General features: G+C 41.1%; 1 protein-coding gene across 3 annotated transcripts in view; it reads right to left on the reverse strand.

The window, feature by feature from the left end:
- The window catches only part of RIN2 (Ras and Rab interactor 2), a gene marked incomplete at its 5' end in the record, with an annotated part of 63,074 nt that overhangs the window by 28,509 nt on the left and 17,242 nt on the right, over positions 1-17,323 (reverse strand). For 2 of the 3 annotated variants that reach the window (XM_084202098.1, XM_084202100.1), the window contains 2 exons: positions 4,695-4,789; positions 11,858-11,950. In XM_084202098.1, coding sequence (XP_084058224.1) covers positions 4,695-4,789; positions 11,858-11,950 — 188 coding nt within the window. The remainder of the gene's footprint in view (positions 1-4,694; positions 4,790-11,857; positions 11,951-17,323) is intronic. The other variant, XM_084202099.1, reaches the window with a different exon arrangement.

Below are 17,323 nucleotides of genomic sequence, written 5' to 3' on the forward strand. Positions count from 1 at the left end.
ATATACCCAAGAAGGAGAAGTTTTTTTCCTGCTAAAGATAGCTATTCCACATTCAAAAGAAGGTGACTGGTATGAGCTAGAATGCCTGGCATTGCTTGCTACCACAAAACCACCTAAAGCTGGCAAGAGTTTGCACTTAGGGTCTTAGGGTCACAATGCTCTTCTTTGGAATGACTGGCTTTGTGCTGTCCCACACCCCCTAGACCACCATAAATTTGAATGGGAAGCTGTGGCATTCACATGCTCTGGAAAAATCCCTTCTCCCAGGATTTTTCTCCTGGGAAGCTGAGAAGCCTCAGAGAAAAGGAAAACAATTCTTATCTCATTTGCTTCTCCTGTGTTGTGCTCACATGTGGAATGTGTTTGGAGATTGTTTACCCACAGGTGATTGTTCCATTGCATTCTGCTGTGAGTTGTTTTGACTCTCTGGCCAATCAGGGCCAAGCTGTGTTGGGACTCTGGAGAGAGTCACGAGTTTTCATTATTATCTTTTTAGCATTCAGTAAGTATCCTTTCTGTATTCTTTAGTATAGTTTAGTTTACTATTCTTTAATATAACATAGTATCATAAAATAATAAATGAGCCTTCTGAGAACACGGAGTCAGATTCATCATTCCTTCCTGCCACAAGGGTCCCCACAAATACAAAAGGAGCTATCAGGTTTTCAAACCTCCAGGTAAATTACATGCACAGTCCCTCCCACTGCTGAGATCCAAGGAGGAAACTCTCTGACTTATATACCTAGGCACCTCCTTGGGGCAGCTGCTTCTGCTCCCTCAAGAAATAAACCAAAGATTATGAATATCTGATGGTCATCAGAATTTCTGCCACTCCTGAACACTAATGGTTCAAACAGCACCAATGCAACTCAGATAAATCAGCACTAGAATGTTACTGCAATCTGTGGTGAGGTAAACAAGAACACAAAACACTTTAAAAGAATTATTTTCTATTCCCAAAATATAAAGGAAGTAGAGAGAAACATCTAACCTGATAAACTCTGGAAAAAGCACACCTTGGAAAAAACACACCTGGCAAACCACACACATCCTACAAGAAGCCACTTCCCAAGGCCTGGGAGCAAATGCAGTAAAAAACCCCCACTGGTCTGTTTTGACAGCCTATTTGTAGTGGTCTAGCACTACTGAGCATCAAACTCCCAGTTTGCTTTTTTATTCTTAAAATAATTTTAATTAATGATCAGGGCATTGGACATACAGTCAAACCCTGACACAAGGGAGTTCTCAAAACTCATTATGTGTTAAGAGTTAGAATAAAATTATTTGGGACTGGCATGTGTGTGTAACTACTTTGGAAATAATTGCATGGAAAGAATAACCATTTAAATTCATGAGCAACTGATTAACTCATGTGTACAGAACAAGAATAAGAAGTTCCTGTAACCTAAATGCTAGTAAAATAGGCTCACAAAACATGCACATTATGCAACAACTAAATTCCTCTCCTGGTTTTACTTTCTGGTTGGAGGATGTTTGGGTTGGTTTGTGTTATTTGTTTGCGATTTTGGAAAAAAAAAAAAAGATTCTTGTTAAAAGACAATCTGACCAGGTCACATTAAACTCAAAATCAAGACACAAATCAGCCTTAATGAATGATCTGCTTTAATTCAGGGCTGCTGCACAGTTCCTCTTCAGTGGGAAAGGTAGGTTTCAACACTACTGACAATGAAGTAAAGAAAACACATGACTCATGCAAGTTTCCTTAGATTTGACAAAACCCAAAAAACGTGGGAAGTACAGAGAGGTGATTGCTAAGATAAACACTGCAGTGCTGCATCCTGATTAGACCCACAGTAAAAAAGACAAGGAGCAGGCTCAAGCTTTTAACCAGGATGATCCTTGGTCATAATGAGAACCTTGCTCCAGTCCCACAGAAGTTAACCACCTCACAGTTAACTCAGTTTGATTATTTTCCTGGATTTCTGTAAATCTAACAGGTCTTTATCACCCAGCCCAGAGGGGCAGGGGTAACTTCCTCCTGCATCCCATTACAGCTAAAAGGACAAGACAAGGCAGCTGGGAAAGAAGGTTTCTGGGTACTTGCCAGCCTGTCAGCAGTAACAGAAATGGTTCTCTGTGCTGGACAGAAGATGGCTCTACTGAAGTGGAAAAGACAGCAGCGTGAGGGCTGTGCAGGGCAGGACATAAGGCAGGGAGCAAAGCTCTGCCCCTGTTCCTTCCACAGGAACAGAACAGGAAGGGAATAAGCTGCTGCAGCTGCCACCAGCAGCAAAGCATCCCTGAACTATTCCACAGGCACCAAGTGCCCTGGGAAGCCTGGAGCTTTACAGCCTTCCCTCCAGAAGGACAGGGGGAAGCGTTGGCCCCTCATGGACATTCACACAGATGTGCAGGAGGCCTGGGGCCACATAAAAGATCATCCAGGTGCCACCAGACCTGTCCCACATGCTCCTGGCTGCCACTGCATGCAGAAGGTCTCCTGTTACTCATTCAAAGGTCACTGGAATGGCATAACAGAAATCTGTCCCACTAATTGCCTTTTCTGACAACTCTGCTCATTTGAATTATTGAGATAAATGTCTGCACTGGGAAAAAAGTGAGGCATCAAAAAAGTGGGCTACTGAAACAGTCCCTCTTAATACACATTTTTGCAAGCCTGTTTTTTTGCCTGGCTTTTACATATTTACAAGCCAAAGTGAGCCCTTGAATCATTCTTGATATTACTTGGGCCATATTGTATGAAAAGGAGAAATGAGTCCAAAAGAAAGGAGTATATAAGATGAGGAGTATACATCTGAAAGTCACCACATAACCACAAAAAAACCCAAACCACAATACTAAGGCTGCAGACACACAATTTCATGTCCTTATCTTTCTGAATTCAGCTGAGAGCTCTGCAATGCCTGCCTTTCCAGAACTGCTCTGGGTGGCTGTGGATACCTGCTAAAGTGGAAAAAGAGTGAGGAAAATAGACATTCCATTGAGCTCAAACATCCCTATATGCAAATCCAAAGGTCATTTCAAGACACCAACTGCTGAACAGCACAAAGCAATAAGAAGAGAAAACTCCATTAACTGCCAAGTTTTAAATTAACTACAAGAACTACAGTTATGACAGTAAACACAGCTTTGTGAGGTGTCTAGTTTAAACAAAAACTCTGGAAAACTCTTGATGAAATTACTATAATCTTGCTCTGTAGCACTATATTAAAAAAAAAGCGTCAGTGCACAACTCAATTACTTACCAACTTTGATACAACTTCCTCCTCACATAGAAGCATGCAGTTCAGAATTATGTAGTCACAGTAGGTTTGACTTTAGCTCATTTATTCAGATTTCATATTTCACATTATCATCTTGAAGTGACAGAAAATAATTTTTTTTGATGGCTATTATTATTTTTCATGGAAATTGCCTTATTCACTTTTTTATGTTAGGTTTGCTTTATCTTAAACCAAAATATGTTTTGCAGTCAAGATTAACAAATTAAGATTAAAAATCCATTTTAAAAAATCAATAAAAAGAAAACTCATGATCTGTAAAATGGGGAAGTTTAGTTGACTGTTTCCAGCTAAGGGCTTCCACAAAAATTTTAGAATCAGTAGACCTTAGTCTTTCATGCATATGATGTATTCAAAGATACAAGAAGCCTTTTCTTAACTGAAAAGTAGCTGATGATCTCTGAAGTTAATTAGCTGAATTCACAAATGAAGAAAGTATCCTTTCTGCCCCCTCTAAAAGAAATGTGCTCTCAAAAGCTCTAAAACTTGAGTAATGTTCAACCAGGGCCATAGCCAAGAACTTTAATTAGTTCAACTGTCTTACATTCTTTACTACTTTGGCAACAAAGCTGCTGCTTAATGTTTTTGAAAATAATCTACATATGCTTTGTTGTAAATTCTAGCAGATTTCAATATAATTCACAGGAAGAAAAAGAGCTAAAAATCTTGGAGGTAATTCTAAAAACAATTTTCCACTTCATTAACTCACTGCTACAAGAACAAAGCCCACCATCTCCAGGGCTGGCCAAGACCATGCAGTCAGATAAAACACAACACCTACCATTGGTTGCTTTCCTCTTGCAACAAATATTTCAGGTAAGTACAAAAATGTGCTCTCTTGTTAACACAAGGACTAAAATATTGATTATCCTCCAGATGTTTAGCAGATGTAACTGTTCAAGAAAAGCCAAAATGCTGGGGTCCCAATTCTGCCCACTTAAAGGTACATTTTTTTTTAATGAACAAGTTACTCATATATAAATTAATTTAAACACATAACCCACATATGCATCAGCTCATAGCAGGCAATATTTTACTTCCTAACCTGAGAGCATAAATAAGTCATGTTACTGTATCTTTAATCTTCACAGAGCCACTTGAAACAATGCACATTTTGTCTTTACAGCACGAAAGCAAAGCTGTGCCACAAAAAATGGTAATAATGGTAATAGTTTCCTGCTTTAGACACTCATCAGTATCCAAGGTTTTTAACAAGGAAGTGAAGCTCAGTTGCAATTAAGGCAGATACACCAAACAACTGAATCTCTAGCACAACGGCAAATTCCTTGGATCAAGAGCAAGATTATCTACACCTCCTATGCTGCCAGGGAGAAAAGTGCAAGGACATAAGCCACCCAAGAAGAAAGCACAGTGAAAACATTCCTGTTGTGGTAGACTCTCCAGAACCATGAAAATAAACATTTTAATCACCTTTGCCAATCAGCAGATTCATCTTCCACTGTGAGATCTGTCTGTACCATCTCCTGTTTCAGTTCTCCGATTTCTGAGGCAATTGTGTCAATGAGCTAGAAAGGGACAAAAATAGTATGACATCAAGTGAGTGGAAGAGGCGTGGAAAAGAAGCCAGGGCAAGTTTAGTCACCAGAGATTACAAACTTTTTCTTTTTTTGTAAAATCGCATCCTATTTGGACTTCCCCTTGCAAAGGAACAAGTAAGGGTTGGGGCCACGTATAAAGGTTCTCAGAGGAAGAGTAATTCCTGTTCTGTGCCAGAACAAAACCTTCCAGTTTGGCTAGCCTTTTAATTTAAATGGATTAAATTTGCAGCCTCTGTGCATTATACAACATCTTACAAGAACTAAATTATACAGCTGTTCATAGCATTTATGTTCTCAAAAAAAAAAAAAAATTAGAAGTATTCTACATGCAAGAGTTTTATTTCAGAAGGGAGACTAAGCCAGAATTACAATACCATGGAGGATGAAAAGCAATGAAGCAAGAAAGGAGCAAGAAGGGAGTGGATGGCTGCTTTTCACATTAAGTTTTGGACTCCACTTGAACACAGCAATTCAATTCAGGTAGAACACCAATCTAATTCTGGATCTGAGGGCATAAAGGTAGGCAAGATTAGCACTAAGGTTGTATCTTGAGAAATGCAGAATTTGCTGCCAGACTTTACAGAAACATTTTCTTGAGCAGAAACCAACCATGACATTTGCAAATCCTGTCTCTTGAACACTTCTTTGTAGCCAAGGCATCAAGTTTGCTTGTCATGCCACACCATGACAGCCTATAAACCCTAGCAGGGCTCCCTCTCCCCTGCAGGGAGGGAACCTAATAAAAGGTTTGCAGTGATGTGACAATCTCTACCACCACCCCTGCACATCAGAACAAACAAAAACCCTGGCACAAGAAGCAAAAACAGCTTTGGGGTCCAAGTCAGAACAGTTTTCACAGCTGCCCTGAAGGTATGAGCCTGAGTCCCACTCAGGGCAGGCAACTCAGAACAGCAGCATTTTAAAAGAATTGCAGGCATCATTTTCCTAAATTGTTACATTGGAATTTTTCCTCCACCTCAGGAATTCACACTCCCCTTTGCTGAGCACCATTATTCCAATCAATTATTATTCCATTATTCCAAAATTTTAGTCTCTGCTTACAACTGGCCAACTCCTATAAATGAACCTTATGTAAGAATGAATTACCACTGCCCACAGTCTAAGGGTTTTCTTCAGTCCAAGTCATAGTTCAAAGTGTTGGAAATTATATGAAGTTTTGCATTTTTTGATATAACTTTAGTCAGGGGTTTTGTTTGCCTTTGCCCAGGGGAAAAGGTGTTGAAGTTTCTTTTCAAAGGACTGTTCCACCAGGTGTGATAAGCTTGACACCGCAGCAGGCTGGGAGCAGCACGCAAAAAAGAAGATACACAAAAGATAGCAACCATTAACAATGTCAGCTCTAAACATCACCCTTGGCATGGTCCAAGACTCCTGGTCAGGGAAAAGACAGACAAGAGAATGCAGAATGAGAAACTGATCAACATTAAAGGCAAGCCAATAGCCAATAGGAAACCAAATACAAAAGACCCTGGGAGCAGTGAACATTGAACTACTAATTTCTCTGGGTTTTGATGAATCTGAAAAATCTAATAAAGACTTGTGTGACGGAATGATTTTCTCTGCACAACCAGGGAAAGGAGTGGATGAACTGGTTTCTGTTGCACATCCTGGCCAGAACACCACCCTGGCAAGAATAAAGTAATGCCTTAATTCTCTAGCACTAAAGATTATGTTGGAGAGTTTTTTTTTCCTGTAGTTTCAGTGACACCAGCCACGTGTACCACTGACACTACAAAGACATTCCACCTGCTGATTCCCAAAGAGCCCTGAGTCACTGCAGCCAGACCTGAGCAATGCCTCCCTGACCGTTCCAAGGGCCAACCAGAGGAACACAGGCAGCCTCAGGGAGCAGCCAGAGCAGGCTGAATTTCTGCATTGCCAGCAAAGCACCCTTGCAGAGCTGCTTCAGCTAGTCACTGCATGGAAGCTGAGCTGCTACTCCCCATGAATCAGCTCTACACAAGAGCTCTGCTCTTCATGGGCAGCATCACCACAAGTCTTTGCACCTAAGACCAGCTGTGGCCATAAGGAGCCATCACAGTGATGTGCCCTGTTCTCTGACACATCAGCAGAGACTAGTGTCTTGAAGGCCAACAGTCTGCACAGCAAAGGAGCTTTTCCCTCTCAAAGCACCTCTCCCTCAAAGCATACAATGTATGAGCTCTCCACAGAAGCATCCATGTATTTTCAGCTACTTCCTCCATGCCTGCTTTGCTGCATCACTACCTGGCTGGCAGCTGAGTTAACTCTGTCAGGAGGCTTTGACTTGAGCTGTGACAAAACCCACCTCCCTCCCAAAAAACAAAATCTCAGGGAGCTACAGCAAAGAACTCTCATCCAAACTGTGCTAACAGCAAAGTAATCTTAATGCTTTTGTATGCCAGCCTTGAAGAGAACTGCAGAAATTATTCCCAAGAGGAATTCTTCCATGTTTAGCAACTTTGTTTCTTTTTCTTAAGAGGACTTAAACAAAATGGCACGTTTCAAGCAGCCTTATGCTCACACTCTGTTCTGCAGGCTAAATTTCTTAGGTATGCTACATAGCCTCCATGACAAATGAGCCTTAGACTCTGAAACTCAATACACTGGGCAAGGAAACCAGGTCAAAGTGTGGCATCAAAGCCCAGACTGACCAGCGAAGTTCCCCAGGATGGAACACGCTGCAACCCGACCAAGACTAATCACCTACCACCATGTACTCCACTTGAACTAAAACACTGACCTCTAGGAAGAAACCTCTCATTTTTTCCTAGAATAAACCACCGATATTTTCTGCAATTTCCAACTAATTTTCTTGAAATTCTCTTTAATGACAAAAAAGTTGCTCTTTCCTTGATTCAAGAAAAGAATCTTATGGAGTTGAATCATTTGTGTATCCCTGCAATTAACTGACACATCCTGCTACAACAGCATTTTTCTACAAATAATATAAGGTGTAGTCATGGTTTTATGACAGCATTTCCCAGAATTTAGGATCAATGAAACTTCTGGTGATTACAGAGCACACGTGATGCACACATGACTAGCATTATACAAGGTGAGCTGTTAATAACATGTTTCTACAAAACACAGGAAGGATCCTGGGTCTGTATTATTATTAGCTCCAGCCCTGAGGAAACAAGCAGTAGCAGAAGGCTCTGCCTTTTTAGCACAAGGCTAAGAATATCAGAATTCTTCAAAGAGACTGCTCTATTTGCAATAAGTACGGTACCTTTTTGGCTGGAAATAATGGGAAAACCCACCCTTTGTTTCAACAGACTTGAAATCAACACAGTAAGAGGAACTTGCAAAGGAAAATGCAACAGAAGTGGATGTATACATTTGTCAGAAGCCTGTTAGTGTAAAACAGCATACATGAGCCCAAAACCTTAAATAGTAATCGGAAGAAATCTGTTGGGGACTGTTTAGGCCTGAGAAATAGATATTACCCTGCTATGCTATAGAAAGAGAAGGTTTACCTGAAAAATGCATTTGGAAATATGACATCTTCTCAGGTGTTTAATTAACCAGTATTAAAAAAAAAAATAAATTGAGATTTTATATAACATGATAAAATAGCTATTTTTGTGTGCAACGATTTTTCTTTTGGAATTTATTTCTGATAAAGCACTGTTCTGTAAATTCAAAAGACACTACAGTATAACCACTGTAAACCCAAATAATAATTATGACTCATGCAACATGAAGTCACACAGCAGCCCAGTACAGTACTGCCTAACCAAATCTATCCTAAACATTAGATTGCCAAATACCCATGAACTAACTGTTTACATTCCTAACATCCATGAACGAAATAATGAAATGCAAACATCTTAAACCACAGCATTTCCTTTCATAAAGCACCACACTGCTTATTGTCAATTGATTCAGAGCTCAACAAGACTGAGCTCAGCTTTTGGGAGCTGGCAAGGGTGACAGTGAAACTCCTACATACAGCCCACAAACATGGCACCTCAGCACCCCAGCATTCTCTCACCATAACACAACATCTGTTTTGCTTTGCATCGTTCAGGATGTTTTACAAGCAGCAAAAGTCAGTGTGTTCACCAACAACTCACTCTCAAGGGGCTCCAGTCACATTTGTGAAGCTGCTCTATTGACACATCACTGCCGTGCATCAGGGAAAGAAAGCACATGCCCAGGACCACATATAGACAGTGCCTCTCCCAGAAACCCAGCATAACTACAGCTCTTATTACTCACTGGACTTGAAGAGTATCCTGTGCCCAAGAAGAAGACAAGTGGCTTTGATTTGATGTCTGTTTCCAGACATTTTTAGAAAAAACTGCGTGACAACTGAATTCCTGCTCTTAGTGTTAAAATGTAAATAAGCTTGTACAGAGAATTAACGAAACTGCCATCATTCTGAGAAGGCACAAAAGAGTCAGCCAAGATGACCACTCCAGAATGTTTCCAAGCCCTGAGATTTACAAGAACTCAAGAGGAAAAGGTAAAATGGGTGCTTCTAATCAGGCAAGGGGACAGTGAGATTAGAATCAGACTGGACAAATGAGCCTCAGCACTTACCACTCCCCCTTCCTGCCAGCATCTCATTTTTCATTCTTTCTGGAGACCTGCATCCTCTTTGGCATCACATCTTTTCCTTCCTGTTTTGATAAGCAGAACGTAGCAACCCTCACAGAGGGCCCTGTGTAATGGGGTGGCCAAGTGCCAGAGACGAGCCCATCTGAGAACGCTGCTTCTGAACTTGTGCAAGCCTCTGAATGCAATCCAATATTTTGATACACGTCAGCAGATTCTGGTGAGCTATGAATTCTCAGGGCCACTGACCTTGTTCAGTATCTTATTCATCAGAAACAAAGTTTTACCTGATGCTTGATTTTGGAACAGAAAAGCTTTGCTGGTGTAAAACCTCTGATGCCAGTTCAGTAAACACTGGAACATTTTGATGAGAAGGAGGATAATTCAGTAAAGAAGACATTTGTCAGAGACATATATTCAGCCCCTTGCCTTACCACAGACTCTCTCTGTAACCACTGGCAAGCTATTCAGTCCCAGAATTAAACAAGACTAACCCCATCATTGCCTCATTCTTACTACTTGCTGGCTCTGAGCATTCACCAATCACAAGGTGTAGAGTCCACAGAATTTAGCCTCTAAAACTACAGACTTCTGCTCTGTCTAAAATGGGGACAAGACTGTTTTCCTTGTGTGCTAACAGTCAAAAGAATGGCTGTGAAAAAAAACTAAGAGATGGTTAGAAGCTGCGGCAATGAGAACTACTTAAGAACCAGAAAAGAAAAGATAAAGTTGGAATTTCCCAACTGGCTTTTGTCAGCGATTTTTCTGGCAAATGTTGCTGAGAATGGTAAGATACTCCCTTAAGAAGATTTAAATGTCCTGAGAATCTGCATACCAACATGGTAAAGGTTTCTTAGGCAACTGCAAATTAACGAGCACAACGTGAGAGCCATGTGCAAGTACAGGGGACAGTCTGCCCATGTGGGAGAGCACACTGAAGAACAGATCAGCAGGAATAAAAGGCTTCATTACTAGGTCTCCTAAACACAGTCAGACAAAGCAAATTAAAATCATGCAAACTCAAAAAATCTGATGGCCAAGTATTTTGCTTGCTCACCAGCTTAGCTGTAGCAAACAAATGTAACTGTTGTCTCAATTCTGCTCACATGGTAGAGGAAGGCAATAAAAGGTAATTTCACTGTACACACACAAGCTGCCAGGTGCACTGCACTCAGGCTGGGCACACTGACTGCCTGCACCACCCAATCCCACACTCTGTGCTCAGAACCATGGTCCAACAGTGCAACTTCCAAGGGATGGCAGAAGGCTGGAAAAGTAGCTCTTCCCTGCCAGCATGTCCTTAAGAAAACGTAGGACCTTAGCTTTCCAACTGACAATGTTTCTTGAAATTGCCCAGGCAGACTGCATTTCTAATCATTTAAAGTAACAGCAACCCCATCATCATGAACAAAACAGCTGTTCCAGCATCTATTTTCTACATAAGAATTACATAAGAAGATCCCAAAGACTGCAGAAAATTACTTACAGTCCCATCTGACATCAGGAGTCCTTCAGCATACATGCAAGAGACAACCTAGAGATATTTCTTGGAACTGAGATAGTTCCTTGCTGTGATTTGAAAAATAGGGCTATTCTCCCTCTTTGGCTGTGGAGTGCTATCAGCAAGGCTGATGTTTGTACTCCTGAGTTATGAGAGGTAGCTGAAGTGTGTTGCAGAACTGAGAGGTGGTTCCCAGTCACTGGATGACCCTGGTAACTGCTGGGCAAGACAAAAGGAAAACACGATGTCACTGCAGCACTGATCGCTCATTTCCTAAAGATTTCCCCAAGGGAAACTTCTGCCCCAGAGGAAGAGAAGGAATGGTAACAGCAACATCCCAGGTTAGCATCTTTCACTGGAAGAAGCTACAGCAAGTGATGAATATTCTAAGGGATATGATCCCTTAATTCAGTGCTCAAAAAGACCTGTAAATTTTGATGGCTTCCTAAAGCAAAACCCTGCCCAGCAAGGCAGCCACTGTGACCTTGGCACATAGTTAACAGGATTCAGAAATCTTTTGAAAACTGCACTGGTAACTCCTACAGCAGTCTGGCTTTTTGGGATTACCAGTTGTTCTCAAAACAGGCAAGGAAATGAAACCAATTTTCAATCCAGTAATGGAAATCATAAACCTGTACCACAACTTTAAGTGACACAAATCCAGTTTATGAAGGCTCCAATAATTTTATACCTGTGCATAATAAAGCTTATGTTCTCAGCATTAGCAGCAAAGAAAGCCATGACCTATTTTACACCAAATATTCTACTCCATGTACAGAAAAAATATACATGTGAAATAACTGGGGGGTGATCTAGCCACAAATCTGCCTGTAAAAAGAAATGCTCAAGAAGTACTTCCCTTTTTACACAAAAGGCTTACTATGTATCACAGAGGGTACTGCACATTCTGCTGTGCTCATTTCACATAAAATGTGAAATACTTTAATGTTCTGTGTTAGTATCCCATTTACCTTAAAGAAACTTCCTCTTTTGTCCACACAACTGGTTTTCATTGTCAAAGACGACATCTTCCCTGAGAAGACTCCACTGTATGCCTTGATCTCCTAAAAGCAGACACATATTTGTAATGGTTAGTCCAGTCTGTAGGAAATTCCTCTGCAATTCTAAGCCACAGAAACAGTCACAACAAGCCTTCTGCCAAACCCTTTCTGTCAACAACATCGTGCCATTTATTTCCTACCAGAGTCCTTACATATCCCCTCAGTCCATTATTTTTCCATAAACTGCTTCAAAAATACAGTGCTACTCAGAGTTCTGTATCTCTCCCTTCTTTTCACAGCTGATCCTGTAGCTGTGACTAGATTTTAATGTGCTCATTAAAAAAGAATGCTAAAACATAATGATTGCTTTCTTTGTTTACTTGACCTCAGTCTGCAGTACAAACAGAACAAAATGTTAGATGTCATTACAATCCACTCTCAAATATTACAGTATTAGCAGGACTTATCAGGAGGGGGAAAAAAACAGTTTAAAATCACCCACAAGGGAGAAAACACTCTACCATTAAGGTAAAAACCAACAAACAACAACAATAAAAAGCCCAAACACCCCCCAAAAAATCCTGCTTCAGATTTCTAAAAAGCAACTGAGTCATATTCAAGTCAGGAACTGAAGGTGAATTTAGGAAAGAGTGACATTTTCTGCTACCAGGTAAACTGAAGGAAAAGTTCAACAGCCAGGACAATGCATCCATCAGTGAGGAATATCAAGAGGGTGATCTTCATCTGAAAGTAGAGTAGCAGAGTTCCTCTAATGTCACAACCAATTCACACCAGTAATTTGTGAATCAGCTTCTGAACTAAGCAGAAGTCAGTTCCATGGCTAAAAAGTCATCCTAGGATTTTTACAGGTGAGCTGTGACTGTATTTAAACAGCCTAACTCTTCTTGCACACACCTTTTCCAGCCACATCGCAGGGAGTTATGTTGGAAGTTTCAGCTACCAAAAGGGTCAAATAATACAAGTGCAAAACATTACAGAATAGAGATAGAGACACAGCTTTTGACTTGATACAAGCAGAAATTAAATTAAAAGCCTCTCAGGAGCAGCAGTGAAAACCAAGTTTAGTGGTGTGGCTGCAGAGGGAGATGGAGCAGAACAAAGCAGCTGGGACAGAGGATACAGACAGGTAAAACCCCAAATTAGACACATACCCCACACCAAACCCATGCATGCTTCTGCTTTCCTCTAATGCCTTATGAAAAAGAATTGACATGAGTGAGGAAGGCCAAGGCAGAAGGGTTAAATGAAAAACCCTGGCAAGCAAAAGTACTTGAGAAAACAAAGAGGTACAAGCAGGAGAAAAGAAACATTTTAGTTTTAATATGTAGCAGGAGGCTTTAAATAGCTCGCCTTGTTTCCAGAGGTCCTACCACAAGAGCCCTAGAATAGGTTACATTTTTCCACTTGCATTCTGGTTAAAAAGCAGCCATGCTCAGCAACCTGCCAGTTTTCCAAGCAGGGTTTGCAGACGTTGAAGGCTGAAAGTAAAATCTTGAATTCTGCACTGTTGTGAAAACCAAACACTAGGGGATGAGCAAGAGAAGACAAAAAAATAGTGCTGAGAAAAAAATTTAAAAATAAAAAATTCCAACTTTCTTCCTAAATCAGTATATTTAAAGGATACACTCCTAGTGAAGCTCTAAAGAATTGTGAACTGTGTTTCTTTACCTAGAAGTGTGCTTAAATAACCTGACTGCACTAATTCCAAAAGAGATGATGTTCAGTGGGTGGTTTTGCAGGTGCTGCTAAATGAGTAAGCTCTGTCTCCTCATTTGCCACATACACAAGGGTACAGAGCAGCTGTTCCCCTCTGTAAAAAGGGAGCATAAGAAATTATATTTAAAAAAAAAAATCTTCTTTAGATCAATTCTGGAAAGAAAATTTTCACCTGAGTGTTAAGGAGTTACATTAGAAGGTTATGAGCAAGATCCTGCAGTTGTCTGTACATCTCTAGTCTCAGTCATTAATCACTCTGTTTGCAAACAACAACCCCTTCACAGAAAATCTCATGGGCTTTAATTTTTTTTTTTTCAATTTAACCACAAGGATGTCTGCATGCAATCCTATTACCAAAACAAGACCATGCTGGTATTTTTACATTCTCCACTCAAATGTACAGAGGAAGGAAAATACACACACAGTTTTTGTACTTCAAAGAGTGCTATGACTCCAGTCAGAAGAAAGCCTCAAACAAAACCACTGCTTATTTCAGTTGTAAGAGGTTCTGGAGCTCTAAACTTCTTCGTAACTTCAATTACTGTCACTATTTATGCAACATTACTGCTATCAGTAAGACTTTAACTATGAGCCTCAGCCAGGCTCTTCTCAGCTCCACATAGCCATGAATCAATCCCCACCACTTTTCGTGGTTACAATGTAATTTCAAACTAATTTAGGGCAACCTAAATATTTTTTCATGTTTGAGCGGGTTTTAGCATTTCTGACTAAAATCAGCACAACGGGAAACACTGCTGGTCTTTTTTGTGTTTGTTGGGAAGGGTTCTTTTGGTGCAGATACTTTTTTTTAAATAACACAAGATACTAAGGCTTGCTGGTAAAATGGACAGCCAGGCTGGGTGCAACACCCCAAAACCTGGGGGCAGGTTCCTACCTCTGAGCTGAGAGGTATTTCCATATCATGCAGAAAAAACTGCAGAAAAACAAACCTACGGTCAGGAGGCTTCATTTCTCTACATAGCTGTGCACATCTGATGCTTACTCAGATCCAAAACAGGCTGGGAAACCACTGCTCTAAAGTTGTCCTCGTTGAATTTGGACTGTATGAGGCAGCCAGAACAAAGTCCTCTGACTGGGAAGCTAAGTGGAGCAAGTCAGCAAAGCATGTCTTTTCCTGCACCTACTGGAGAGAAGCCTTCTCTCATCTTCCTGTGCTCCAGGCACCGAGGCAGAGAGCCCAGACAGATTCACCCACCTGGAGATGTCACCAGGCTGCAGGAGCCAGCTCACTGTGTAATCCACGTGGCCTTTTGCCTGGCCATCTGGAAGCCACCTCTGCGCCCCAGGGCTTTGTCCCAGCTCTCTGTGGGCAGCCAGTGCCAGACACTCCCTACCCACAGCACTGCCTTCCTACAGCTCCCCACATCCAGGACAGAGCTCCTGTGTGTGTCCAACAAGACAGGGCAGGGAGAAGGCATGATCTGTCTGCTTGGGAAACTTCCCTCAAGTCCAATGCTACTGCATGATACCCATGCCCATGCAAGCTGTACGTTTCAAAAACCCAGGTGCCTCTTTATCTTTCTTCCATTCCCTTCTCCTGCTGGTTTTCCTTCAGACAAGAATGCCAGAGCACCCTTCACACGCCTGTGTGCAATCTGACTTCTCATCAAAACAGCTCCTACTTTACTCCCTCTACTGCAATTTTACTTGGATTTTTTTGTATGTTCTTATACTTAACTACATTAGAGCCAATGACGACCTCACTGGACTTCTCAGGATCCTTCCCTTTAACCCTCTCATTCCAATCCTGCTTTTACAAAGCAAAACATCCCATTTTTTTTAGCCCAAAGTCCTAGCAAAGACAAGACTGTTTGTATGCCTCCCCCGAGCTCAGCCACAGCAATCTGTACAAAGTCCCTCCCCACAATCCTCCCACAATCCCACATCTTCTCTTTCCTAAGGAATCAAAACTATCCAACTGCATTAGCTTCCTGCTCCTCAGTTCCTACCTAGGATTTTTGATCTTTTGGCCAACCTAACAAGACAAAAAGATAGCAGGAAGAGACTCCATGTATGCCACCACTGAAGGAAGAGATCTGCAGCTTTCCTTTTGCTGGCTGACCCCCAGAATGATCACTTTTTCCTGGATTTTAAATGTGAGTTACCCCACTGAAGAAACTCAGTCTGCCCTCTTTCATTCCCTGCCTGTAAAGGCTGCGCAATCACTGAGCACAGACTCTCACAGAAACTACCTCAGGCAAATGAAAAAATGGTTTTACTGTTCTGCAGCCAAGAAAACACAGGAGAAAATATCAGTCCAGACCTTAAGTATAAGCTGGCAAAGGTCAGCTGATGTGAGAGGCTAATACTGGCTGCTACCTGTCAGAACATTCCCTTGGCCAGCAGTGGGGTACAGCTGGAATACAATCCCTACTGCCCCATAACAGAAAAGCATGGAAGCTAGGTAGAAGCTACTACTGATGCACTTGTAAAATCTATGGTGAATTAGCATCATATTACAATCAATTTTTACAGCAATTTATAAATACATATTAAAACAACTAAAATTAATTTTGTGAACCCACTTTCTGGTGGGTTAAAGTAGAAACCAGAAATGGAAAGGATAAATACATTTTACTTAATTTATAAAAAGTTAAAAAAACCCACTCTGCTGAAAGGCAACTCTACACTTGACAATATGCCAAGAGATATACACAGGACTTCAGATTTTCAGCAAATGTAATCATTCTCATGCAGTTCATTTCCCTGTTCTCCTAGTGCATTTGCCAGTCCCAGGGAGCCGGCTGCGTTCATCTCTAACCTACAAAGCTCTGGTTTGTCCAATTACTCTGACCTTATCTGAATCTTGGCAAAATTAAACTTTTCCTTTTGAAAGTATTTCCTCTGAGAAGCTGACTGCAATCCTCCTTCCAGGAACATAGATACAACTGAGCACAGTATCACTTTGAAAATCTATCAAATAAGACCTTCAGTCTGCAAACTATCACTGGTGCCAGGATCTGGCAGATCTCTCAACTCAAATGTTGCATTGTGTTAACACAGCTGTATCCACAAGCAAAATGCGAGGGGATTATGTAAAAAGAAATTCTAATTTCCATCATTCTTCCGGCTGCAGAAAGGGTTTACAGTCTTTCTTTTTTTTTTTTTTAATTCAAGTAATGCAAGGGCACATTACTTGTAGAAAACAACTAATTTTTGTATTTTGCCATTTTATTTAAAGAGTTTTAAAAACCTTGCAAATAACAAAAAAATCCCTCACCCTTCTTTTCCTTCAAGCACTCTTTATATTCTTCTTTGCTACCTAAACATAACGTGTTTGTGTGAGCTCCTCCCCCGGAAGAAAGCCACCAGAAAGCCACCAGTATGATGTCGGTGAGTACTTCCCACTCAGTATTTCTGCCCTCGATGTAAAGAAGATCTTACAAAGATAAACATTCCCTACATGTAGGCAGAAGGGCCATGAGCGATTGTTTGCAATCCTTTTCAGGAAACAATACTGTCTTCATAAACTGCAAAGGAAACATAAACATGCAACTTTTCAAAGGCAGTGAGGGGGGTCACGGGTAAACTGTATCAATGCCGCTCATCACACTTAGCACAACAATGCTGTTTAATCACAGCCAGCTCTCCAAGGACACTCCACCTCACCTTGCATTGAGCCATGAAGTGCTTAAGAAGGTCTCACCTGGACACACTGATCTTCAGGGGTGACAAGAA

Source organism: Fringilla coelebs (assembly GCF_963513975.1).
Source record: "Fringilla coelebs genome assembly, chromosome: 3".
NCBI classification, from domain to species: Eukaryota; Metazoa; Chordata; class Aves; order Passeriformes; family Fringillidae; genus Fringilla; species Fringilla coelebs.